General features: G+C 44.8%; 1 protein-coding gene across 1 annotated transcript in view; it reads right to left on the reverse strand.

Annotated features, from left to right (window-relative positions):
- Positions 1 to 27,825, reverse strand: part of ERICH6B (glutamate rich 6B) — a 65,170-nt gene that overhangs the window by 32,304 nt on the left and 5,041 nt on the right. The window contains exons 2-5 of the mRNA XM_058670741.1: positions 14,269 to 14,598; positions 8,541 to 8,589; positions 6,260 to 6,432; positions 201 to 275 (exon numbers count right to left, since the gene is read on the reverse strand). Of these exons, the coding sequence (XP_058526724.1) occupies positions 201 to 275; positions 6,260 to 6,432; positions 8,541 to 8,589; positions 14,269 to 14,539 (568 nt within the window). The 5' untranslated portion in view covers positions 14,540 to 14,598. The remainder of the gene's footprint in view (positions 1 to 200; positions 276 to 6,259; positions 6,433 to 8,540; positions 8,590 to 14,268; positions 14,599 to 27,825) is intronic.

Consider the following 27,825-nt stretch of genomic DNA (forward strand, 5'->3'; position numbering starts at 1 on the left):
TGCAAACCCTTGCAAGTAACAGGCAATGGCTCAAATGCTTAGGTCCCACCACCAACATGGGAGATTGGAATGAGTTCCTGGCTCCTGGCTTCAGCCTGGCCCACTCTTGGAGGTCGAGAACCAGCGTGCCAGCTGTCTGTGTCTTTACTGTTTTTGCCTTTCAAATAAATAAAGACAACTGAAATAATCTGAAATTTTACCTTCCGTTTCAGACTCCAGGGAAGTTAGCATTGTTGTTTCTTTTTCTGTTTTGGATTTTGCTATTAAAGATGTTACTGTTAAAAGACAGAAAAGGATGTCCATCAATGGTTGTAGCCTTACATTTTTGGTGGGTTCCTAAGGGATAACTAGGGTCTCAGGGTCTGTCTTGGTACTAAAGCAGATGGTCAGAGTGGAGGAACTGATACTTGGACCTATGTTGTATGTTCTTTCTATTCCCACCCCTCCTCATCCTCCTACAACCCTTGCCTTTAGTTCTCACTCCAGGTCTGCCACAAGTCAGTGATCAGAAAATATTGCCCATGATGGCCTTCCTTCTGGTCACATTGGATAGTTTGGGTTCCCAGGACTGCAGAAGCCACAGCACTGAGTGGCTCCAAGACCGCGTATTCCCACAGTGGGATACACATGCTACTTTAGCACACAAGTGTCTCTGGTATTCCACTGCCAAGGGGCTCCTTGAAGAGTAGATATGGAATGCTGCCTGGAAAATACGGGGTTGTCTAATATAGAGCCACTGTGATGTGCAATGAGCAGCCCCTGTACTTTTTTGTTTTTAAGAACTTCTGTTAGTTTTTTGGTAGCCTTGTTTATATCTTCTGGAATTTTGTCTTTTCTTTTTGCTCACCCACTAACCTGTCTCCTGCCTATTATTTGCACATGCACATGTGTACTCTACCCTCTGTTCTTAACAGCAGAAGTAGAGAAGGACCATGATGATGAGGTGAAGGCTGACCTGCTCCACCTGAGTATGGGAGTGCCAGCAGTTGAGCCTGGCCTGTGGTGTAGGACCCTGGCAGCAGCCATATCCTCAAGTCCTTGGTGTCACACTGATAAGGAACTTTCCAACTCATGCTACCACAGTAGAGCTCTCATTGTAAAGAACCATTTCCCTTTTCTTGATCTCTATCCTGAAGTTTCCATTAGTGGTTCCCCATTCTAGCCCATTAGTTCAGATGGGAATTTCAGGTCTACCTGGAGTAGCAGATCATGAAATATTTAAAGAGTGTGTATTTTCCAGACCTAACATTCTCCATTTGCATCAATGGTTCTTAGTGTGTGTAAGCCCAGCCTTTTTCTGAGTCCTGGCCAAGCTGTGTCTGGCCTTTGTAGAGTGTTTGCTCTGGATTGAATGTACCATTCCAGGGATGGCCCCCCACTGTGGGCCAGAGCAGGACTCTCCCCCTTGTATAGTTTCTTACTTACATTTAGTGCTATTATTATTATTATTATTAAGTGCTATTATTTTCTCCCCACCACTCAGCTATGCTTCCAACTTATCCGAATTGGTGGTTGAATACAACATCTAATAGCAGTCTGTGTCTCTCCATCAAGTACTTTTCTGTCCTGATGTTTTCTGGGGCCTACTAGCAGAATCTCTATAAATTATTAATGCTTTATATTCTGCTTGATTCTGGTTCTATGTTTCTGTCCATCAATGTCTTTGATAATCTGATTGCATGGTCCCTGTTGTCCTGTAGCTTCAGAACATGTACATTCTTGCTTATCTGTATCCAAAGTCTATCATAAGAATGCTGCACTGGACAGAGTCCTGTGGTTGTCCACTGGAAGCCAGCTTGACCCTGATCCATTAAACAGTGTTTCCAGTGGCATCCAATCAGCTCTTGCCCCCATCACCTTACATTATCATACCCCTCATGTCTGTCTTATCTAAGAGCATCAGGGAGTCTTTGGAAATGACATGCCTGTGGAATTTGGTCATATAGGATTACCACAGTTTGTTCTAATAGCTTGTCCAAAAGCCAGTATTACATGATTTTCTTTGTTAATATCTGTTGGTTTCTTGTGGTCATTTTGCCTCCAAAATTTTCCCCAGATCAGCACTGACTCATTTCTCCAATTTATGACAATTCCTCAAAATCCAGAAATAATAGGATTATTCTATACCCTCACTATGTATTCTGGAGTGTATTTTATTTAGGTCAAGAGATAGAAGCTACTCTTCTGACATTTATGTCAGTTTTTGATTTCTGCTATTTCTTACCTAATTTTCTTGTACCCTTTTCAATCCAAAGATGACTTTCCTTCTCAGTGAAGTGAAAATGAAGCAGAATTGAGAAACGTGACTCTCTCTGAATCATTCATCAACATTGTGCTATGCAGCTGTGGTCTGGCTTGACCCATTTCACTCCAGTCATACTTTAAAAGAACCTCTGTCTTTCACTGGTGACTACATTATCATTATCATTGTTATCATCTTTTTGATCAGCATATTTACTCTGGAATCCAGCTTTCCTGACACTTTTCTTAAAGTCTGGAGCTATTTTCCTGCATACAATGGCTGAAAACATTGGCAAGTTTTTAAACTTTGCATGTGAGCTTTCAAAAATCCTGTCCACTGCAGGCAAAAAAGAAATACCAGTTTGCATTTGGGAACTTTCTAATCCTTTTTTCCATCTGGCCAAGGGCTGGAAGCATCACTTCTGCCCCAGCATCTCGATAGGGATATATTTCTATCCACAGCCTTCTTCCTACCAAAACAGGTTCTTTGCAGAAGGATATCACCTTTTATCACTGTGATCAAATACTGAATCAGAATAGGGCTCAACAACAATTTCATAAGTATTTAACAAATATTTATAGGTGCTCTTTCTGGACCAGCCACTAAATCTTGAGGATTTCTTCGAGCGTGGATATAATGCTTAGGGTTAGACTTTCTGGTCTGCTTAGTTTATAACCCTGCTTTGAGCCTGGATAGATAGATCCACAAAGGTATAAATAGTCTTTCTCATCCTCCTGAACACCTGCTACAGATCATGAGGCCTTTCCTATGCCTTTAGCATTCTTTCCATGTCAGACCTGTCACCCTCTGGAGTCACAGGCTTCAAGGATTTATCTGAGTGTTCGCTTTCACATGTGACTTCAAGTTGTATTTGTGCAGAAGGGTTACGCAATGGAAAGTATTGTTTCTGACCTATTGGGATTTAATACCTCCATAGTAGAAAAAAAATCAATCAGGCACAAGAGTTGAACATCTTTAAAATGTATCCTAAACTAGAGGTTGGCTGCTTTCTGCCATGTTCATATGCCTGGGAATCCTCTGCGCTCTGATAATGCAGATTTCGAACCCATTCAGGTAGGAGTTCAGACCAGGGCTGGGAATCTGCATCTTTATAAGCATCCTGCAATGGGACAGAGTGGGGTCTGGTGTCCTCTGCTGCCTCTCAGTTGCATCACCCCAGTACTTTGTATTGTTTTGCTATGGTCGCCTGTGTTTCTCCAACAAAGAAATGGGTGGCTTCCATCTTCCCTGAGAACAGATCCCCTCAACCTCCCTTTTTCCCCATGCTTGGGAATATTTAAGCAATCTGCTTTACAACTGCGGAAGGCCCGGCTTCTCCCTACTGTGTGAAGATTATTCCTGTGTCCCTTCTCTCCTCCTGACTTGCTTTTGAGGTCCTCTATCTCCTCCTTTACTTCACCTCTGAGGAGGTCTCCCACTCTTACACCTCCTCCTCCAGTCTGTGACTGGTGTGTGTTGGATATGAAGCTGAGGAAGGTGCATGTTGCTACTCAATAGTTGTTAGGTTTTAAAAGCACTTAAAGTTCTTAACGTTCTTACACGCAGGTAATTTCCCGCAGTCAAGTCCTTTCACAATTAGTTTACAGCGAGTCAAAATACCATACGTCACGAGGTACCATACGTCCTTTATTCCAGCAGGGTAGGAACTGGAGTGGTGGTGGAGCGGGAGAAAACACGCAGGGAAGTGTCTCCTGCCTTGGTGACAGGATGGGGGCTGCCAGGGCAGGGGAAGGAGGCAAGATGGAGGACAGGGGAGAGCCAGGTGAAAAGGAAGAGCGAAGAAGGGGAAGAGAAAAAGGGGGGCACACGTCGAGGATCATTTATACAACTCAGGTGAGCCTGCAAGGTGTGCGGGACATGGGGAATTGGTTGGGAGGAGGGGCTGTGGGCGGGCCCCAAGGGACTGGTGACTGAGATTATCTGAGCAGTAGGTGGGTGGAAACTAGTGGGAGGGGGTGAGAGACTGAGGGGTGGGGTTCTCAGGTAAGAAGGCAGGTGGTCACATTTCATTGGTGGATAACCTGAACTGCGAGCTGTGGGAAAGGGGAAGCAGGAAGTGGTGCCAGGTCCAAGATGGGATGCTAAAATCACTCCTCACAATAGCCCCTGGTTCACTTGGGATTTTTGTCTCTGGGGACTGAGAACAGGGACTGTTTCACGATTAGTGCAGGACATGACCTGTGGCCTTCACATTTTTGCTTTTGTTTTATTTATTTATTTTTCCATTTTGGGCTGTGGAATCTAGTTTCTCGACCCCCGATGTAGCCATTTGAGAGGGACAGTTCTTTTCTAGGTTTCTCGGCAGCTGACCTGGCCATGTGGCCCACAGCAATGCTATATCTCTCCATGTTCTGTCAGTCTTGGTTACACCTGCTGATTCTGTGGGCTAACTTTCCAGGAAGACACACTGTCCCTCACAGGCAGAGGGGAAAGCCCTGAACTGTTTACTTGTTCTTATGTTTTAATCCCTGATGCAATGACTCTGTCCACAAGTATCTGTGAGGTCCTGGTGTGTGTCATTGAGCCTGACTTGAGTGTTCAACATGCTAGCTCAGACCATGGCTATTACAGTGTAGATTGACAGACAATGCCTGTGAGTGGTCAGGCTTTTACACTCAGCCTATGATGTCTTTCAGTAACTCAGTATTGGAAAGGGACATTCATATATAGACCAAATATACATGGTGCTCACAACCTAGAAACATGCAAATGTCATTGGCTCTCTCAGTCAGTTTAAAGACCAACATGATGGTGGTTTCACAGGGCATGTTGAGAACCATCTTGGCAGACCTTCTTTCTGGGGGTTCGAATGGACTGGAACTTCTTTCCCTCCCACACTAGCCTCCCCCTGTCTCCTCCTCTCCCATATCTTTTCAAGCTTACACATTGGCACTTTAGAGACAATTACCCAGTAAGTGACTTCAGGACCTTGCTTCTGAGTACTTAGATGGATGCTCAGATTCCTCCCAGAAATCATGCTGATGGACTTTATAATGGTTCTAGCTCCTGAGGCTCTGCGAGGGCCCACATACTAGTAAACATCCCAAATGAATCAATTGAGCTCATAAAATTCTCCATCACGTGCCAACTGGTGTGCTCCCATCTTCTATCTCTCCATCCCCTCTTTTAGGGTTTCTGATTGCTAATTTCATTAGGCCACATCTGAGCTACCAACTATAGCAGGCATGGACAGTGGTGGAAAGGTGAGGCCAGGGTCATCTAATGTACTGCTGCCATGGCTACAGATGTGAAACAAGGCTACAAATCACTGATGGACTGACCCCACCTTGGCTGGATGCAAATGATTAAATACTGAATTATGAATGGTGTTCAGCCTTCCATCACTGGGTGCCCTAGGGTGAAGGGCCCTTTGGCTTAATTGGCTTAATTGGGTAGGGAATTAGGACCTTCAATGCCAAGCCATGTCCTGAAAGCCAGGAAAGCCTACTGTCCAGATAGTGTGGGCTAGTCCTGACGCGGGTGTGGCTGTGACCCACTGCATATTGAGGTGAGTCAGTGGTGGCCAAGACCCCTGTGGCCCTTGTCCGTGTAATTATCTGGAGAAGGTCTATCCCTCACAGGGAACCAGTCTGTGATCCAAGAAGGAAATGGTCATTGTCGCTGAAGGCAATCATGCCCGCGCTCATGTACCATGAGAACAGGGAGACTGAGACAGGAGCCTGGGAAGAGACTTGGGATGGTCCAAGATAATGTCTGGCTTTGCACTTGGCTGTTTTCTCTAATGGAGTTCTGGGATGGGTAGATAGCAGGCAACAGGGACCATAGAGGAGTTTACTTCTTACTTAGAATATGATTCCAGATAACTCAAGAAGCAGTTTCATATCACTAGGGGAAGAGATGATATTCAAGTCCCAGTATTTCACACACAGGACGTGTGACATGAGTTCCCTCTCCAAGCTCTCCTTCCCTACCCACTGCCTCAATCCCACAGAGACACTGGGTGCATGGTGACCAGCAGGGTGCAGTTTCCCTTACCTGGCTTGCTCTCATAGGTCCATTCTGTCTGACTGTCCTGGTCTCGCATGGAGGAGAAAGGATATGTGTAAGTGTAGTATTCGTTGGAAGCTTCTGAGGTGGAAGGAGGAGCAGCACAGGTAGGTTGAAAAGGGGAGTGAGTAGGCACCATTGTGGTGCCAGTGGGTGAGCTCCTAAGAGACAGGAGGACAGAATTTGGTCAACTTCCAGAGGCCAGGTTAGGACCCTAGTTCTAGAGCATACAGAGAATTGAGATCCCATTGGGATGCCAAGAAACAACACAGATCCACTTGAGAAAACTCTGTAAAGCCACAGCTGCCCTACAAACAGAGGATGTCATTTCTGAGGAAATGTTGGCCACTAGGTCATTTCCAACTCCGCTATGTACAACTGCCTTGAGCTGGGGTATTGCTGGACCTTCTCGGGGTATAACCATCAAGGCTTTGCTGTAGTCTTAGCTACCAGGAATTAGGACTGGAGTTCTGGTTTACCTGGAATTCATACTAGCTTTGTGTTCCATCCAGAAGCTTGGGGAGTAAGGAGGAACTATTAGATTCTAGAAGAGCTTCATTAAAAGCCTGTTTTTGTGGTTTCTGTGGAGTGGGGAAGGGGACTGACTGGTAGATGCCTAGGGCACCTCTGGCAGGTGTGAGCATGTGAGCAGGGGAGCTGCTCTGGTCCTGGAGTAGCAGGTGCCCTTCTTGTTTATAAGACACATGGCCATGCTATGCTTGACTTGTACTTGACTTTTTCTCCTTAAACCCTGTCTGCCTTCACACACACACACACACACACACACACACTCTTCTTGTCTGAAGGAGTTTAGGGAGGATTCAGTCCCTTAGCTCTAAAATGTGAGGACCTCTCTGAGCATGCTAAGGACCAGATCTTGCTCCAGGGGACCCAAGCCCAATGAGCATATGGGTACTGTTAAAGCTCCCTGGGGCCTCTCTGATCCGCAGGGCTCTGTGCAGGAGCTGGGATGAGAACCTCCAGTGCAGAAGTGTGACTTAAATATGAGATGGGCATGTGTGTCTTGAGCAGAGTCACTGAAGCCATGCTTTTGCATTCTCAGCTTCCTAAGTTTCTACCTGGTGGCTCAATGGTAGCAGCATGGGGAAGAACATTGACCTGTAGCCCCTGCTGTGTGTCTTGCGTGATGACCATTGCTCTTAATGCTCCCCTTGAGTTAGTGTTCGTGGAACTCTCACCACAGTCTCATGAAGCTGCAGCTCTAACTCTCCATATCTTCCAGGTGAGATAACAGAGGTGCAGGTTGATGGAGTGGCTGCCCTGCAGCACACAGTTGTGGGAGAGTGGAGGCTCAGACCTTGGGCTCTGACTCTCTGACCTGCCTGTTCTTGATGGTGCCTGCAACACTAACAGGCTTATTCACTGTCATGTTGTTATATGTGATTTGGGGTATCAGCAGCTGAAGTGAAGGGACCTTAGAAAAGCCCTTGCATGTGTGTCCCCTTTAGAGAGGGAGTTGCCTGTTTCCCCTTGCTGGGCCTCAGGGTACCACCGGCAATATGGATTGGGGTGGGGATGGCTGTGGTTCAAAGCAGGAGTTTGGCTGCCTGGCCAAGCTAAAGGTATCCTGTGTGGGAACCCTGGGCCCATAAGTTCTAACTTTGGGCTTCTCTGCTAGGCAAAGCTGGGATTCCATTCCTGGTTGTCACCATAGCCAAACTGGCCTCTTGCTCTTTCCTGGGATCTAGTGTTTACCCACTTTACCAGCAGAGGCACATGAACACCTTCTCCCTGCAATCAAGGACAAAGAAATGGATCAGAAAGTGGTGTGTCCCCACAGAGGCTTCTCCAGAGCCCAGCACCCAGATGTTATGACCCCACAGGCTCACTGGGGACCGGCTGGCACAGGTCAGGCTCTGCAGCTGCAACTTGGCTGAGGGATACTGCATGCTCATTCAGACCTTGGAAGTGAGCTGGGGCTTCTTCCTTTTGGGCATTCAGTCAGCTGTTCCCCAGACAACGCTGCTGGTGAGTGATTTGCTGCTTCTCCCACAGGAGACCTCCTTCCGTTCAGGTGCCTCTGTCTTTTTGCCTTCACTTGTGTCTTGTTTGTGAGCCACTGGGATGGCAGAAGTGAGCAAGACTGTGGCTTCTAGAAGATTCCATCCAACCCTCTTTCCTCAGAGGACCTGCTCCCTGAACCCTAACCCCATGCCACACACTCTCTTGTGCTGGGATCACTAAAGATTCTGAAACATCACCCCAAGTGTGAATTTACATTTGACTTATCCCTAGAGACAACGATTACCTTGCAATAGGACTAGATTGGCTTTGCAGTGGAAACATCGTCTTGAGTTCTATTGGAAAAATAAACAGAAAGACACTATCGGTCAATAAATAAATTCTCTTCCTACTAAAAAAACCGCATCATTGAGGCAGATGTATGGGACAGCAGTCAAGTCAACCGTATGGGACACCTGCATCCCAAATTGGACTCCTGCTTCGAGTCCTGGCTCCTGTCTTGATTCCAGCTTCCTGCTAATGTGCATGAACAGTTGGCTGGCTCTCCCCTCCCTGCCTTATCAACATCTTTCACATCTTTTTTCTTACATATGCAAAATTGTTAGGTACCCTGGAAATGGCATTTAGAGCACCAACATCCAACCAGAAATGCAACTGAATCAAATCGTTGAGTCCAGAAACAGCACTTGAAGCTGCTAAGAGGTGCTAGCACGGGTGAAAAAAAAAATCCAAACTAAAGCATTATGTGTATCAAAATCCGTTAGGTGAAATCATGATCAATCAATGTAGGTCATTTATTGTGATCCTATGAATCAAGATCAATAAATGTGATGATCATCACATTTATTTGTCACAAAGCAGAATTCACCATTAGGAAGATCTTGGTTTCGCAAAAGCACAAATGGAGCTTTGTTGTGGTACAGCGTCACTGGACACCATGTTTTACGGAAGTAGGGGTAGCAATGCAGGCTATACTTCTTTAGTACCTTCTTGCTTGTGAGATCAGACAATCATATTTTTAGAAAGATTTATTTAGTTTAAAGTCAGAGGTTGAGAGAGAGAGAAAGAGAGGTCAAGAGAGAAAGGTCAAGAGAGAGGTTAAGAGAGAGAGAGAGAGAGAGAGAGGTTGAGAGAGAGGGAGAGAGAGAGAGAATCTTCCATCTGCTGATTTACTCCCCAAATGGTGGTAACTGCCAGAGCTGAGTCTGTTCAAAGCTGGCAGCCAAAAGCTTCTTCTGGTCCTCTTCTTTGAGTGCCAGGGATTAAAGTCTTGGGCCATTCTCTTCTGCCTTCCCAGGGTATTAACAGAGAGTTGGATTGGATGTAGTGCTGCTGGGACTTGAACCAGTGCCCATATGGGAAGATTAGCCTGCAATGCCATCATGCCAATCCCCAGAAGACTATTTTCACACCTTACAATTTTATGATGTGGGAGAGCTTCCAAAAGACTTTTAGATATGTTGCTTCATCATCTACTCATTGTCATCACAATGTAAAGATGGGGACGAAGGTCTCTGTACCTGGTGAAATTGCACCCTACTGATGGCCAGTGGCATGCTCAAATTCAAAGGTCCCACTGTGTGTGGGATCTTCTGACTTCAACACGAGGGCATTACACCACACTCTAACCCTCCTAGGAAGGCCAACCAGATGTGACTCTAGCAGCAACCGATGTGTATTTGTTTTAAAGCTGGTCATTTGACTTACTGGATTTCTCTTACAAACCTGGCTCTTGATAAGTCATCCCTTTAAGGAAGAGAGAAAATTGAAGGTTGCTTTTTTCAGACCTAACCTGATTTGCCCAGGTCCAAGAAGACCTGAGAAATTGATCTTGCTGAAAAGACACAGGGCAGAGGGTACAGACCCTTCCCCCATCCCACTTCATTATACCTCTCCTATCTCTTGATTATGTCCGTTTCACAGAGAGGGGAAATGAGGCCAAGAGAGTGGGCACTCACAAATCAGTGAGGGGGAGTAACAGCAGATAGCATGGCATCACGCTAATACCAGTTAACACTATGCAGCCTTACTGTGTGCCTGGTCTAGCCCTTAATGCTTTCTATAATTTAACCCCTTTAACCCTCACAAACTATTCCTAGTTTACAGTGAAGAAGACCAAGACAAAGGGTGACTGAAGTGATTTTCTTGAGCTCATGCAGCTAGGAAGTGGGACAGAGCTGGTGTGCAAGTTAGCCAAGGCTTCTGAGAGACATGAAAAGGACAGCACTCACGTGCTGCTCTGCCCTGCTGCTAGCCTATGGCAGACATTGCCAGTTCATCCCAGCATTCTTCTCTGCTGAACCCAAATGAGGCCTAGGCTCCTCAACACAGTGCTCTACCACTGACCTCTAGGAATGAATCCATCAGGACAGATGGGAGCCTATTTGTCAGCTCCAGGCTTACTTTACAAATGTTAATGAATTCATAAAATTAAACTAAAAAAAGTGTGTGTGTGTATGTATGGACATACACACCTGCCTTTGTGAGTAATTGATTACTTGATTTAGTTTGCATTTGCAGTGGGTTAGCAAGGCAGTCTTGCTAGGCACTAAGGTACAATATGAAAAAGCAAATACAAATGTCTCATAACACTTGGGTACTAGAAGGCTATTCTACATAAAGACAAATCATGATTTAAATTCTTTTGAAAGGTTAAGAATTTTTCTGCAAATCTCTTCTTAACTTGTTTTATATAATCTGGCTTGGTACCCTGTGTTTTTGCAGACTGAGACGTTCCTTCACGTGCTTTTAAAGGTATTTTAGCATTCCTCTGACTGCTTTTTTTTCAGTGTCCGTTCAATTTTTTTCTAGCAGGGCATTTATTTTCAAAGCTTTTGCTTCATACACAGTTCCATTCACTTGACAGCACTGCATTTGTCCTACTCTAGTGGGTAATATATTTACCAAGATCCAGTGCAGAGGGGGACATGTTAAGAATGTTTGATTCATACTGTGCAAAAGAAAAGCCCTGAATGCCATTTTTCAGTGGTAGAACTATACTTTGCTTTTGAACAGTAGGGATATTAGGATTCCGAGAGAGTGCATAATGGGGGATGCACGGAGGAGAGAGGTTCCCAGTGGTAGAGGATTTATCCCCATTGCAACAACCATGGAGGATGACATATCTGACTTGGTGGAGGGAGACATAAAGGCCAAGAACACCCGTGTGGCTGCTGAGAACACCTAATGTGTAGGATACATGTTGTGTGGACACAGTCTTTTAGGGATTTAAAAATCCAAACTTCCAGCAATGCCGATGTTGGGAACAGGATTGGATACAGAAAAGAAGTTGAGTTCTATTTCTAGATTAGCTATAAGATGATGCAGGTGACCTGGTGTTTTAAAATTTCTGCACCTACATAAAGAATATGGCAGTCCATTGTAATCTGCAGGACACCTGGTACCACAATGGAGGACGGATGACAGAACATATCAATCATCTACCCCAGCCATGTGCTGGCAGTGAAAATCTGGGCAAACGGAGACTCTAAGGTGGACTATGTCAGCCAGTGGATTCTGGAGAGATTTCATTGTGCTTGGAATGGCGAGAATGGCAGAAATTCAGAACCGCTGAACTATCAAAACCACTTGAGCAGTGTCGGGGACCCTGGGAAGGGTGGGAGGCTGGGTGAGGCTTCTTCTTTTATCTTCCCTCGTTATTCCAGATACAGAAAAATAGAGAGGATGTGGAAACAATGGTCTTACCCACTTTCCTGTAGTCCTTGACCTTTTGTGTCCTAAACAACTAGGTAAAGATTATCAAAATAAAATAATAATTAAAAAGATTTTCTACACCTAGTTGGATGTGGCCATGAAGGCACACTATCAAGAGAAAAGTAATGAGGGGTCTGGTGTGGTTGCTTAGTGGCTAAAGTCCTCACCTTGCACTCACTGGGATTCCATATGACTGCCAGTTCTAATCCTGGTGGACCTGCTTCCCATCCAACTTTCTGCTTGTGACCTAGGAAAGCAGTTGAGCATGACCCAAAGCCTTGGGACCCTGCACCCACGTGGGAGATCCGGAAGAGGCTCCGGGCTCCTGGCTTTGAATTGGCGCAGCTCCAGCCATTGTGGCTGCTTGGGGAGTGAATCAAGGGATGGGAGATCTTTCTCTCTATCTCTCCTCCTCTGTGTATATCTGATTTTCCAACTAGAAAAAAAGAGTAATGAGTAAATTCATTAGCCACTGTTGGCAAATTGCACACAGAGATTACTGCCAAATACAACAACCCAAATTAAGGAAACGTTGCCAACTGCAGAAATACTATTGGAAAAATGTCAGCGCTAGGAGGAGAGCAAGCATTCCAAAGTCAAAGACTCGCTGAAGAGTAACATTTCTTCCAGGAGGCCAAGTAGGCACCCCAACAAACATACTTGCGTCTATTGACCTCACAACAACCTGTAGAGATACATTGTAAGAAATAACTTCGCTCCATGGCTATTCACCATGGAATGAACTCTTTTCAGAAGAGTAATACAAAATCAGAGGCAATAAAAAAATCAATAACAGCAGACTGATGAAAATGTTGTAGTTCATCAACACAATGAGATGAAATGTTTTGTAGAAAATTTAACAACATTAAATATGAAACATGGCATGTGTTCATATATGTAAACCTTATTTATTATTATAATGTCTATACTAGGTGATCTTTAAGAGGTTCATGGAAATATGTGTTATGAAAAATCTATGCCTGGATTTTAATTTCTTTTGCACAAAATGAATTTATCTGTTGATTCAATTTCTATGAACTTTTTGAATTTCCTTTTTAGAAGCAAATGTACCTTAAAAAGCAGACTGCAGGCCTGGCATGCTGGCCCAGTGGCTAAAGTCTTTGTCTTGCATGTGCTGAGATCCCATATGGGTGCTCGTTCTAATCCTGGCTGCTCCGCTTTCCACCCAGCTCCCTGCTTGTGGACTGGGAAAGGAGTTGAGGATGGTCCAAAGCCTTGGGACCCTGCACCTGCATAGAAAACCCAGAAGAGGTTCCAGGCTTCTGGTTTCAGATCGACTCAGCTCTGGCCATTGGGGCCACTTGGGGAATTAATCCACAGAGGGAAGATTTCCTCCTCTTTGTATATCTGACTTTCCAATTAAAAAAATATTTTGTTTTTTTTTTAAAAGCAGACTGCAAATACAAGAAAGTATGATATTTGCATATATAATGTATATGTCTGAGGAAAATATAACTAAAATATGAAAAGTAATTATTGTCTCTGTGTGATAGCAACTGTTGTTTTCTTCTTTTTGCTTACAGTAAAGTATAAATTAAAAAAGTTGATTTTAGGGGCTATTGTTTTGGTGCAGTGGGTTAAGCCATTGCCTGTATTGTCAGCATCCCAGATGAGCATCTGTTTGGATTGTGGCTGCTTCATGTCTGATCTAGCTCTCTGCTGATATGCCTGGGAAAGCAGCAGAAGATGACACAAGTCCATGGGCCCCTTTCGTCCATGTGGGGAAGTTGGATGGTGCTCCAGTTTCCTGGCTTCAAATGGTCCAGCTCTAACCATTGGGCAATTTGGGGAGTGAACCAGTAGATGGAAGATTCTGCCTTTCAAATAAAGAAAAAAAGACTACTTCTCTGCAAAACGTTTTGTAATCTATGTATGCTATTTTCATAATATTCATTTCCATGAAATTTGTGTTGATTCCTCATATGCAATTTCTGCAACATCCACATGAATATGTACCACCTGCACAATACTGGTAAAGAGAAGAAATAAGTTATTGTTACCATTAATTGTTATAAAGATGCATTTTGTGCTCTTGAGGGCTCCCTGACTGTTCTGTGTGCTCCATGCTCTGGGGACATGGCTATTACAGTTGTGAACAGAACGGGGTCAGAAATGAGTCAGTACCATGGACAGGACTGAGAAATTGAGCTTTGCTCTTTTTTCTGGGCTGGTGGTGAGAAAGAGCTACTATCCTAGCACTACCTCATAGAGATACTCTCTCCCTTCCAGAGGCTTTCCCTTCTGGATAAGGCTATCCCTTCTCTCCTCTGGATACTCACCCTCTTTCAGATATTTTCCGTACAGGTAATCCTTACTGGCTAGATACTTTTCATCATGTAGGTATTCATCTTCCTGCAGATACTCTCTTTCTGAAACTGATTCCTCTTGCTCTTTGCCTTCTGGAGATTGAGATTTACCCTGCAAGTCCTGCTCATTTACTTTGGCTTCAAAATCCTCTTCCTCTGAAGACAAAATCGGTGTGGAATGCTGGGAAGTGGTAGGTGGGCTAGGAGGGGATGCAGTGGATGAGTGACTATTTTTAGCTGACATGATGAGGAAGTTTTTGGCAGGCAAACCTTTTTAGCAGCAGGTGAAGTCACTTTATTGTCCTGGGAACCAAGAAAGGAATAAAATCCTATTAGTAAATGGTCAATACTGCATATTGATTTCAATCTGTTTTTGTGCATTTATGTCATTCAGTAATCTTTGGAGGGCCCTTCAAGCATGCAGATGGAAGCCAATGAAAAGGCAATAAGAGAGAAAGAGAGGGAGCAGGGACTTAGCCAGCAATGAGCTGGTTGGAAGACTTTTTCTGAAGGCAAAGCCTTTGAAAGTAATTTCAAAGTGATGCACGAAACAAAGTAAACAATGAGGGGTGGAGAGCAAAGAAAACAATATTTAGAGGTGTAATCATAAAACACAGTCTTGCTTATTTATCAAGTAACAGTTATTGCTTCAATAAACAAGCCAGAGACTGTCTTCCAGGAGTTTGAAATCTGCGGAAGAAAAAGAGTCATAGGGACAGATTGCTAAACACAAAGTGACAAGCACAATAGAAGGGGTACACACAGGGTGATGCAGATACAGTGGTCAGGAGGCACTTTAAATTAAGACTCTGGTGATTGGAAGTCCGTGGGCACATTCTCATGGCTCTCACGTGCACTGTCACCCTTTGCTAGAAGTACCATCTACTGTTAATTCACTCAGTGAATGCTTAATTGCCAGTTGACTCCACTGTAAGCATCTAGTACTGAATTTTAATCCTCATGGTGATGCATTAAAAGAGGGTAGAAATATGGTCAAACTGTGGAAGTTTATAGGTGGGGACTTTGGGAAGTGATTAGAATTAGATAAAATCCCATACTAGATCTTGGTGGTTAGGTAAGGAGAGAGTCCAGGTGCACCTAAACACACGCACATTGCCTGTCTCCTGCCATGTGATGCCCTGAGGACCATCAGCAAGGAGGTCATCGCCAGATAAGGCCCTTAGACTTTATTCTTCCAGAACTCCAAGCCCAAATTAACCTCTTTTCTCTATGACAAAGCCTATCTCAGAGGCAAGTGTACTGCAAAGTGAAGATGCAGTGCAGTAGGCATCTCTACTTTTCAAAGATGGATTCCCATTGAAGTTGTCCAGTTAGTTCTGTTCTTCTGCAATAGGACAAAATATGTTGCCGTATTCGTTTTTTTACAACAGAGTCTGTGTCCACTGCTCTACCTTTTTCATTAAGAAGGGCATGTTCTTGCAGGTGAGTCCAAGTACCTGGTCAGGTGTCCCAAGCATCACCAGATCCTCCACCCCTGGGGCTCATGAACCCAGCACCAACCTAGTAGTCGGGCCCAAGTACCTGGGACAGAAACCCTTTCGAATCCACCACCCCTGGGGCTCACAAACCCGACACCCACCTAGTAGGCAAGCCCTGGGATCTGGCTCAATTGACCAACACCTCACCAGTTCCTCTGTCCCCGAATCTCAGGAACCGATCCCTTACCACACAGGTGGGCCCCATGACCTGAGCCAAGCTACCCGAGCCCTATAAGATCCCCCATCCCTGGCACTTATGTACCTGGCCTCCTCAACAAAGCTTGTTGATAAGAAGCTTTATAGCAAGTGTTTTGAATTCTATATCTCCCATTTTCTCTATGTACTCCTCAGTTAATTCTGAGGTTGGCAAAGGATTTTGCTCCCTTGCAGGGGTGTTTTTAGCAATATTCATTGTGCCTCTGTCTCTTCTTTTACTCTTGGTCATTGTACTTCTGATTATCAGATTCTTCTCCTTGGGGCAGGTTTCTAAGCTGTGTCGCCCACAGGTATACAGTTCAATTTTACTTATTGCAGTTTGCATATGGCTCTTTGTTTGCAGTCACTTGTGCCACTTCCTTTAGTGAGTTCAAGGTCTGGGTTCTTATGTTAGATTTTCACAATGGCCTCACCAGTTTCACCTCCTGTGATACTGTGCTGAGACTGCACCAGTGTCCGTACAACCTTTCTCCCACTTCCTGTTGCAGCAGGTTCCAGGATTAGGGAGACACCAAGTGTCCTATATAGCTAGGTTGTTGGTGGTGCTGTTCCTGCCTGAACCTGTTGGCTCTTAGGTCTGAGTGGCATATGGACCTATTTTGACCCGTACAATGCCATAGTTGGTATTATTTTCCTTGTGGGACCAGTGCAATGCCCTGAGCTCAGTGAGTTCACCTCGAGCTCAGTGCATGTACAGCTCACTGTTGTCCCTGCAGCCTTAAAGTCTTTGTTACACGGTACAAAATGGTGCCTGATGTGCCACTACTAGAGTTCTTGATGTGCTAGCTGTCAGGTCTGAGAGTTACCTGGATGTATCTTGGGTGAAACCTGTAGGGTGCCACATTTTTGCAGTTCATTGGGCCAGAAATGAGATCACTTCCAGCTCAGTGCATGTGTAGTCCTGTTCCACAGTCTTTGCCTCCCTACACAAGATGATGCCTGATTTGTCTCTAGGGGTGAACTGGGCTGTGAAATCCACCCTGTTCCCTCACTGCCATTCTGGGACTTGCTGCTCTGTCTCTGCTCCTGGCCAAATCAAATTGACCAGCAGGACGGGCAGTTCTTTGTCTGGGTTTACCTTCTGAGCTGCTGGTGAATGTCGCTTCCCACCTTGTTGCTGGTGGAGTTTTGGCTGCTGGTGCAGTTCAAATTGCCGCTTGCCAAATGCTGCTGTGGTATCAGTTACTGCAACATCACACCATTATGTCTGCTGCTTTCCTGTGTCTGTCAGTCTCCAGGTACCCCTCTGCTGTTGTTCTGTCCTCTCCTATTTTTTGGAATGTGCCCTCTCTGCTTCACACTGGTTAATGCTTTTTTGCATATGTTTAAATGTGTCCTTACCTCAATCCCCTCTGCTAAACAAAGCTGCTCTGCTAGTCATTCTTCATGAAGAGTGTTGTTGTAAGCACCTAAATCATACCAGGGCGTCTAGTGCTGCAATTCTCCTAGCAACTTTGTGTTGTGCTTAAAGTACAATGCAAACTCCTTTGTATGTCCTCTAGGGCCTGCCTACTTCTCTGACCTTGTCTCTTCCCATCCATCCTCCACTGCCCTACCTTGTCATTCTCTCCACCTGAACATCTCACTATATCTAATTATGTAGCTATTTTTGTGTTCCCTTGTTCAGACTTTCTCATACACCAGGCACAAGTGTCTCAATAAGAAGGACCTCATGTGACCTGTTCTCCAAACCAGCACCAATGAGTAATCCTGGAATCTGGTACATGATAGATAGCTACTAAATATACTGCCAGTGACTTAATAAAGAGCCATAAAGAATTGTCTACAGAGCAGTGCATCCTAAGGTTTAAAACGTGACATTTATTCTACAAGTTGGAGTAAGTTGAAGGGGCTACTTGTTGTGGAGGTTCAGAAACCTGTTTGCTTTGAAGAGCTAAAAGATCAGTATTTATCCTTTTAGGTACTAGGGAATCAATAAGAGGAGACTGCCAGATCACTTTTAGCATATCATCTGATGCCCACAATGAGGGGTATGGTGGCCAAGGATGTCCACAAAGGTAAGAGGGCATCTTCACCCACAGCCTGGGGTGATGTTGTGGAGGCAGGAGTGTCTTGTCAGATCCCCTTTCAAGGCAGAACTTATATCCAGCTATTGGGAGTGTGCTCAATAATAGTCTTCTCTTGTCAGCACCTTTAGGATCTGCCTCAATTGCAGAAGCTCCTTCCGGGAACCACATCCTTCTCAGGAAAGCAGGGGTCCAGTAAGAAAACAGCATGCAAGAGGTGGGATACCCCTCGGAGGTGATGTTCAGGCTGGCAGGCTGACCTAGAGTTGGCAAGTCTGTTCTATCAAGACCGTCTCCCTTAGCTAGGTCCTGCTTTTGCTACCTTTTTTCTCAGGAGCTGATCCTTGGGATACTTGGCATCTCAACACTTTGCGCCGAGTGTCTGTTTCCAGAGAAGCCATACTAGGACAGACGGTTTCACAAAATATCAATCTGGAGAAGAACTGACAGCAAGAATTAGAAATTCAATGGTTTACAAGTTTGGGGTTAGGCAGTAGTCAGACCTGCCTGGGTCAGGGAAAACAGACCCCACTGAGAGATGACAAGAACTGTAAAAGTAGAGGAGTGGGCAGCTGGAGAACTGCAAACCCATTATCATGAATTTTGTGTTGGATGATGTCAAAAGACAAAATTAGGTCTCCCAGAACAATGGCTTAATTGGCTCATCCTCTACCTCTAAGCTCCGGGATCCCATATGTGAGCCAGTTCGTGTTCTAGCTGCTCCACTTCTCATCCAATTCCCTGCTTGTGACCTGGAAAAGCAGTCGAGGATGGCCTAAAGCCTTGGGACTCTGCACCTGTGTGGAAGACTTGGAGGAAACTCCCGGCTCCTGCCTTTGGATCAGCTCATCACCAGCTGTTGTGGCCACTTAGGGAGTGAACCAGTATCTTTCTCTTTTTCTTTTTTGCCTCTGTTTCTTTTTTACTTTGTAGATATGCCTTTCCAATAAAAAGAAATAGAAATGTTTTAAAAAATTTGAAAAGACAAAATTAGGACAAATTTAGTTATAGATTTTACTGTCTTTTATTGGTGATTCATGAAGTAGTGCAGCCTCCATTACGTAAGATAGAATGACAGCCCCAACTATTCAATGGCAGAACAGCAGATTTTGTAAGATGGCAACAAGGAAATAGAGCAGCAAAAGGAAGCTGATAGCTAATACCTGGTTGCTTTAGTTATTTTTTTCGTACAAGGGTTAAAGTAGAAGAAACTTCCTTATGACTGAGACTCAAGTCACCATGATCTGTTTGAGGAAAAATGAGTGTTCAGGGATCTAGGCAGTTTCTAACAATTTTCAACTTGATTATGTGGCATTTGGCATGAACGATTCTGTCAAAATCACCAGTCACCAAATAGAGCCTTGATAGCAGATACTAGATAACAATAGGCCTCAGTGTGCTAACTTCCTTGCCTGTCTCTTTGTAGCACCAAAACCAACTTTAAGATTTGAGGGAGTAGCACAGTTAGCCCTACAATGTTCTCATTACTTAACTCATGGGATCATTTGCTTCTCCTGTAAATAATGCTTAGATGACCAATATTGTGTCAAGGGTTTCGTTTAGGGTATTTCTAAGTCTGGGAAAGGGAATTCCAGGTTGATGGCTGGAAGTATTGGAGTCCACTTGTCAGGATAAAAATTCCCTGAAGAGCACAGCATTGCTGAACAACCAGGAACTTGCAATCAAAGGAAACAGGTAACTGGACCGAGTAACCACTGTGACTCCAACCAGTCCCTTATCGCCTGACTGGAGGCCAATATGCAGTCGTCTTCATTATTTTTCCCTTTTATTCCTGACTCCTCGATCCTTGTAGCCTCCTTGAATACTCCAAAGCATCCTCCTTCAGCAGGTCAGTACGTCTGGAGGTGTAAGTCTGTTACCATCTACTGATAGATTAAACACTCCCTTTCATCCACCCTCAAACCTTATGCATGCCTTTTTTTTTTTTGCTGTTAACAAGGGCTAAACTTGTAGTAACATTCATCACTGGCTGATGCCCCAAACAGCTCAAAAATGTTTGACTCAAAAATGTTTGATATTTAAGTTTCCAAAGTCTCTGACATTTTCCAAAGTTGTTTTTGGATTTTCAGTTACATTCACAGAAAAAATGCAACCACCAGCCATCCTGAATCAGTCCAGACTGTATTGCAAGGGCAACACCTGTCACAGAACGGTCAGAAAGTGTCCACAGGTCACCCCTGTTTTAATACCAAGTTCTCCACCGCAGGAGGAGACTAAGCCATATTACTATAACATGTGGTACATGTCAAGACATGTTTCTGAGCTATGCCTGCACGGACTTGTTCCCACCCATGCATGTGAAGACAAGATCTTCCTCTCTTGCATATTCATGTCCCTTTAGAAGAAAAGATAATCATTTCCCCTTGCTTAGGGAGCCACAGTTTTGAAAATGTTCTTCTGTGGTCTCCTTATTGGCTTCAAATAAATGACTTTGTAACAGTCCTTCCAGTGCAAGTTCTAACTGAACTTGCTGGGGAAGGAGCCAGTAATTTGGGGTGGGAAACAGTTCTATGCTAGTCCCTTGTGCAGTGGCTTAGTCCTACACCAGCGGCCTCCCATACTTTTTGCTCAACAGCTGTTACTGGAAAGTGTTCCGACTAAAGCACCTTTTGGAGCAAGAGGATTCTTGCTGCCATTTGCTGGACAGTTAAGAAATGACAGTTAAGAGAGCTGTGCCTGCAGTTGACTTGTGTTTTTGTGTGTCATGACGCTGCAGTAAATTCATGTTTACATGTCATTTGCTTCTAATGCTTTTTGGTGGAGGCAAGATAGAAATAATACATTAGACAGTAGAGGAAGCTCCTCTTTGGGCAAAAGGTGGGCTCTGGGGTCTCTAACTATGTCTACAGAAGCCTCCTTCATTGTAAAGAAAGCCATCAGCTTTATTTTGCCCTAATATCTAAACCTACTATCTGCGACTTCTTGTTCCGGATACCCTCTACATAAGCCAGAGGTAGACACGATGAGCGTAGTGACAAAGACACTTTATTGGACTACATTTTAGTCAGGTTCTTAAACTTTCTCCTGGGTCCATCTGTATACTTCCTTGTACAATTCAGTTTTTGCAAGAACCGTGCTAACAAAGATCAAAACATCCCACTCCAGGTAACATTTCTTTAGCAGATGTTGGGTTGGTTATTCAGAGAAACTCATATCTCTGCAGACAAAGGTTTGGCCCTGAATAGCTCTCCTTTTGTGGGAAGCCTCTGCCCACATTAGTAAAGGAAACACTGGAAGCAGACAGGTTGTCTCTCCTCAGCTCCCCCTGTCTCTGGCAGATAGAGGTTAGAGGCCAACCCTGGCTCAGGCAAAGATGTCCCCCAGCAATGGGAGGCTGCTACCTGTGTGATGTCTCTGCATAATAAGACAAGCTCGGTCATACATTCCTCTGTACCAGCTTTCGTAGAGTGCCCTTGCCTCTCCAAGAAGCCTCAATCATACTCCCTATTTCTTCTTTGCAATTCAGAATGTTCCAGAAGATCCAGCCATTTTGTTCCTCATTTGTGTCTTACACTTGGTGCACAGCTCCTGTGTTTAGGCACATCATACAATTTGTGTGAGTTTCCCTCTCTCACTGATAACCTGTCTATTGCCAATTTATTTTACAGGCTAAAATGGTCAGATCTTCAAAGGCAAAAAATGAAGTTAAAGCATCCTTATACTGTTAAGTCAGTTTACAAAGATCCCTGGTGTCCACTCTCTTCATCTGATCACTCTGTCTTAGCAGCCTCCTCATTCTCCACCATCCTCTGGTGATGTCTGATCCTCCTGCCTGTATTTAACAAGAAATCTGTCAGGTCAGGTTAGCCAGAGTCTCTCTCACCCTTGAGATCGCTTCTTAGTTCATCCACCCTAGTGACATTCTTCTTGCTAATCCACGGATCACTACCCTGCCTACCCTTGCCTGTGAATTTCCACTTCCCAAGCTGAATTCTGAATGGGGCTCAGTGCTACACCCTCTTTGTTCTACTGCCATGGCCCAGAATAAAATCTTTTTTTACTATCTTAATGGTTGTCCCCTTTTGGCTTTCCCTGATAGTGGGTCTGTCCATCTCTGCCCCAGAAGGGATAGGGGAAGATGCGTAGGCACAGTCATTCCATCAAAGGCTTACACGTCAGGTTTCCCTACCTTTCAGACTTTTTAGCTGCTTAAGCGATCCAATCAGCTGGTCCCCTGGACAGCCCAACTGCGTTTATCAACAGCAAGCTGTCACTCAGGGCTCTGAGTCTTTTCTTTCTTTCCATTTTCTCATCATGCCTTGTGAAAAGGGCCAGTCAGTGACATTCTCATTTCAAAGCCCAGAAGAGAAACTGCATTCCTGACACCCTTTTTAAAACTTTTTTAGAAATTTGTCAGAAAAACCCATAGGCACCAAAGATAGCAATGACATCCTGATGTCCAGCAATGTGGATCTTGGTCCTTTTTTGATGGCTGTTTCTGACAGCTTGTGAGTTTATTTCTTCAATAATATTAAGGAAAAAAGTTTTACAGTGTGGGTGGTAGCTCATTAATCTCTAGCATGGCTTCACAAAATGGTTGCCTGTACCAAATCAGGCTGGTAGTATAATAATAAATATATTATTAATACTGTACTATAAATATTATTTTCCTAGAAATCAGAGCAGAAAATGAGAATTGACAGAATTCCCAAAGGATTGTGGGTTGTAGATTCTCTGAGCAACAGGAATCAACTTTGGCCTGGCTTCTCAACATGGAAACTGACAAGAAAATTTCTGAGATGTCCTAAAATAAATCACAAAGGTTGGAAGATGCAAGAGAGGTAATGGAGTTAACTGAAAGAGATGCAAGCAGGAAGGAATAGGAGAGCTGGAAGGCTTTCTTTTTTCTTCCGTAATTTTTGCATAGCCTTTCATTGTAACTCCACCTATTACCTGTCAACCCAGCACACTTACACATGATGCACCTGTGTCTCATTTATGATAAGGAAATTTCACTATACCTGCAAGGAATTCCATATAACAGTGCCTCACACACACTAACCTCCATCTAGATTCCACCCCTTTTGTATATTTAGGGAACCTGTTAGCCCATGAAAAGGCCATGAGAACAGCCCTTTCTGATGATTGCCTCTGCCCTTTGGTTTTGGGTCTGCTCCTGCTTCTTGCCTCTCTAGGCAACTCTCTGGCCCACTCATGAGCATCTCTCTGTGTGGGGTTGGTCAGCATCTCCACTTGGATGCCTAGGACGTCTCCAACCCATTGTGCTCTTGCTGAGGTCCAGCCCTTCTTCCTCAGACCTCTCAGTTGGTGAGAAAGCACTGGGCATCATCCCAAGCTCTTTTCATCCACTCTCACTCACACTAGCTCCCTAAGGAAGTCAGGCTGACATCACAATGAAAGGCCCTCGTGGTTTCTCATGGCCGCTACATTCCCAGTCTGGTCCCAGTCAATGCCACGCCTCGCCTGGATCTGTGCCATGGCCTCCTGTAGTAGTCATGGCTTTCCAGGGGAACAGAAACAACATATGAAAATGCTTCCAACATCTTGGGGGGAAATGTAGAATTCAAGGATTTATATTAGTACAAAAACACTGAGTCATCCTTTTGTCCCTCTCCTAATATGCACTTTCCACAAACTCTTATAAAGACTTCTCATATGCATATATTTCAAAATACCTTGCACTAAAATAGACATCTTTAAAATGTATCCATCATTTTATCTATTTATAAGGGTGAGAGCAAGACAAGATTGAGTGGGGATGGTGACTCTTCTCTGTTGGTTCTGTTCGCAAAATGCCCACAACAGCAGAGCCTGGGCCAGGCTGAAGCTGGGAGCTACTCCTTGTGGGTCACAGGAATCCAACTACTCGAGCCTCCTCTACTACCTCCCAGAGTAGGCAGTAGCAGACACTTTAATGGGGAACAGAGGCAGTACACAAACCCAGGCACACTGAGAAGGGGTGCCAATGTCTTAGCTGGTGTTTCAACTGCCACCCAAAGGCCTGGCCCTAAGCTCATTGTTTAAGTCCCCTTTCCACTGTTCCTTTGAAGAAGAAGGGATCCTCACTGGAGTCTGGCCCAGGTGATAAAGAGGCTGAGATGTCCCGTGGTCTGCTGTCTACCAGTGGAGAACCAGAGAAGCCAGTTCATGGCTCAGTCTGTGTTTAGGGGCCTAAGGATAGGGCCATGGGACTCAACAGAGAAAGTCCTGGAGTGTGAAAGCTTGAGAACTGGGAGCTTCCAGGTCTGAGGGCAGGTGAGATACACGTCCTGACTCAGGAAGGGAGCAAAAATATTTTAGTTTCCTTTGCCTTTTTGTTGTAATTGGGTCCTTCATGGATTGGCTGGTGAGAGCAGATCTAAAGGTACTTGCTTTACCAATTCAAACGTTATCCCCTTGCAGAAACAGTCTTGCAGACACACCTGGAAACATTGTGCTACCGCCTCTCTGGATAGTCCTTAGCCCAGCCAAGATGGCATGCAGATTTAACCACAACACCTTATTAACAATTGCCAGTTCTTAGAATGAAAGTCAAAATCATGTCCCTTGCCTGTGTAGCAGAACCCCATGCGGTCCCGTCTCTGGATGAGAGGCCCAAACCTCTTAGTGCCTGTGATAATCTCCTTGCTACTCTCTCTCTCATCACCCTGCTGCCCCAGCCTTGCTGGTCTCTTGACCAAAGACTTGGGCCTTGTCCTGGTGTCACCGAAAACAGAGAACAAGTTCAGGGTAAAGGAAAGAGAATATTTCAGCTGATGTAAGGGTAGAGGGCATCAAATCAAGGTTTTAAGAACTACCATTCTGCTCAAGAGGGTGTTTGAGTTTTTAAAGATGGCATAGGGGCAGTCAGGCATCAGGACAGAAGGTGGCAGTTGTTGTGTGCTTGTATATTTCTTCTCTCATACAAGCTCTGCTTGTCTAAGAAAGAAGCTGAGAGAAGGAACGGTTCAGAGAGTGCCTCAGGACATGGCTGAGTCAGAAGCCAGCAGTCAAGTTCTGAAACATCAACAGCATAACTCTTGGCATGGGATGGCTATGTGGGCTCCAGTCAGCTAAGGTTCTTCCCGGAGGTCCCGCCCCAGGCCCCAGGACCCTTGGAAGCTCCTCCCATCCTCCTGAGCCCCTCTCCAAGGCCCTGACCCCTCTTCGGAGGCCTCTCCTACCCGACAGGCTGAAGCTCCTCCCCGCCCCATTCTGAGGCTCCTTTGCCTTGGTACCTTCCGCTTCTGTGCAGGTATTTCCCTTACCTAAACAGATAGTAGAGGTCCAGTCCCTCCAGTCCCGCCTGAATTTTCCCTGCAGGAATCCTTGCTGTCTTCTCTCCTGAGCCTTCGCAGACGACTACACTGAAATGTTCTAGAATTCTGGCCAGTGGCATCCCAACAGACTGCCTGGGCTATCATTTTCCACATTGGCCTTATCTTTATTCAATCAGTGAAAGTTTCTCCACGTACCCACTCCCATTCTTCTCTTGGTCTGATCTATTTGTTTAGTACTTTGGGTTGCAACACATTTTTGGTGGCCTATAGTTCATCATGTCAGCTTTGTGTAGTGAGTACAATTGTTTTCTCCTTGCAAATGAAAACACTAAGATTCAGAGAAATCAAGTGATTCCATCAAGATGAGACAAGCAGGAAGTGACCAGTCTGGGTTTGGACCCAGGTCTCAGTTACAGATCACCACTCCTGCTTTCCTCCCGACCAGTCTCCCTCACTCTACCTGGACAATCAGGCACCTTAATAAAGACATCAAAGAGAGGGTGGAGAGCAGAGGGAGCCATTGGGTTTCTGTCACGTGTTGAGCACTTGTATGTGGCTAAACTGGGCGGCATATTTTGCTTTCCCACCCCATTTCCATTCACAGCAATCTGGTAAAATGTAACTGTCTCATTAACTAATGAAGAAAACAATAGAGTTAGGTAACTAGCCCTAGGTCATAATTCTGGGCTTTTTATTTGGGATTTTATACTACCTCTGTCCACTTCTAATATTTGAAATCACCCTGAGAAGGAGGAGATAAACAAGATATATCTCCCTTTTCATCTTTGCAACTCAAGTTCTTCAGGCATTCCTTCACATATTTAGAGGTTTTTATGGCAATCATCTCTACTTGTGAAAAGGAAATTGATTTGGATGAAAAGGCAACCCCAGTTCCAAGTTTACTGGACCAATTTCCTAGAGTCATGTAGATAGTTTTTCAATGAACTTCCCTCAAATAAAGCAAAATGATCAGCAACAGAGCAGGATGATTGGAGCTGCTGTAACAGATGGCATTTCCAATTCCACAAAGCTCAACTTTGTGGAAGGGTGGAAGGGTGTTTGGGAGCTGTACCCCGTCTGCACAGTGCTGAGATGCCAGCATTTTACACATACACACTCATAAATGCACCTCTTGGGATGGTAGGTAGCAGGTGGTGGGGGAGATTACACCATTTTGGCTGAGCTCCAAACGCACAATGCAATTTTGAACACGTTTCTTGTTCCTACTCCATGTCTCTAGATTGCTTTTCTCACAGTATCAGTCATTTGACCTTCAAAGCCTGTAAGTTCCTTTTTTACCTGGTGTTTCTAACACTAACCATATCTTGTTCAAAATCAGGGGACCAGCAGTGTGTTGAAATTCAGACACATCGGACACATGGTTGATATGGAGAGGATGTAGGGCGGCACCCTGTCGTGCGTCTTATTATTACTGCTGCAGAAAGCATGTGCATTTGCCCAGTAGGTGGGATGAAGAAAATTGTTAAATAGCCCTACTATATTTTAGGTTGGACTTCCTTCCAGTTGAATTCTAGAAGGTTAGATTTTCAGACCAAAAGAATCTCCCAGAAACTGATAAAAAAGACATCAGTTTTCAAAGTCCTGGATAATTTGAAGATATTCTAATACAGCTTGATTATTTTTGGGTGTTCTATTGATAGCAGCAAGCAGTTTATCTGATGGCTGTTCTCATTGGGGAAGTCAGTAGATTTGAAATGCTTTTTCTGTAGGAACATGCCGCAAAGCCCAGCCAGGAGAATTGTCCAGCTGTTCTTTCCATTGTCTGACAAGGCAGTTGACATTCTCTGCTGGCCTGGATGATTTGGCTGCCATGTCCCCTGTGTGCATCTGGGCATGCTGTCTACTGCACAGGCACCAGCAACTCCCAAGGTCAAACAACACATCATGTGATTTTTTTCCTGTAACCAGAGTCTGAGTCCAGTGGTTTAGTCCAATGGTTAAACTCATTTGGGGCGACCTCAGATTGACTCTTTTGTTTCAGCCAGTGCAGGGTCAGGTTTGGTATGTCACACCAGCCAATGCATATACTGATGGATGTAGCTGCCTGGTTAACAATGCCCCATCCCCACATCTCACACAAATCAGTGGGTGCTGGAGCCCAGCCCAGCCAGCCCATCACAGACCTGGTCCTCATGTGTATTCAGGATGCTGTTGTCCAGTCAGGGTGACCCCTAATAACCCCCACTGGGCCTGCCTTCAGTCCTGATTTTTGCATGTGCCAGCCTCTGCTGTAGCCTACTCTGGTCCAGCTAATATCCCATCCAGCTCTCATGCACACCCATGGATGCTGCAACTTAGCTCAACCTTGCTTTGAGACCTGTCCCTTACGTATGCTGACCAATGCTGCTGCTTTCTCCAGCCTGGCCTGCCCCCAGCCCTAGTTTTTGTGTTCATCCCGTGTACAACCTAGCAGGGCAGTGCCCACAGTTCCCCTGACAGGCATGCTCCCAGTCCCAGTTCTTGTGCCTACCAGTGGGAACTGTGGTCAAGACTGATAGGACTTGCACTCAGACCTGGCACTTGCCA

This window comes from Ochotona princeps, chromosome 12 (assembly GCF_030435755.1).
Source record: "Ochotona princeps isolate mOchPri1 chromosome 12, mOchPri1.hap1, whole genome shotgun sequence".
NCBI classification, from domain to species: domain Eukaryota; kingdom Metazoa; phylum Chordata; class Mammalia; order Lagomorpha; family Ochotonidae; genus Ochotona; species Ochotona princeps.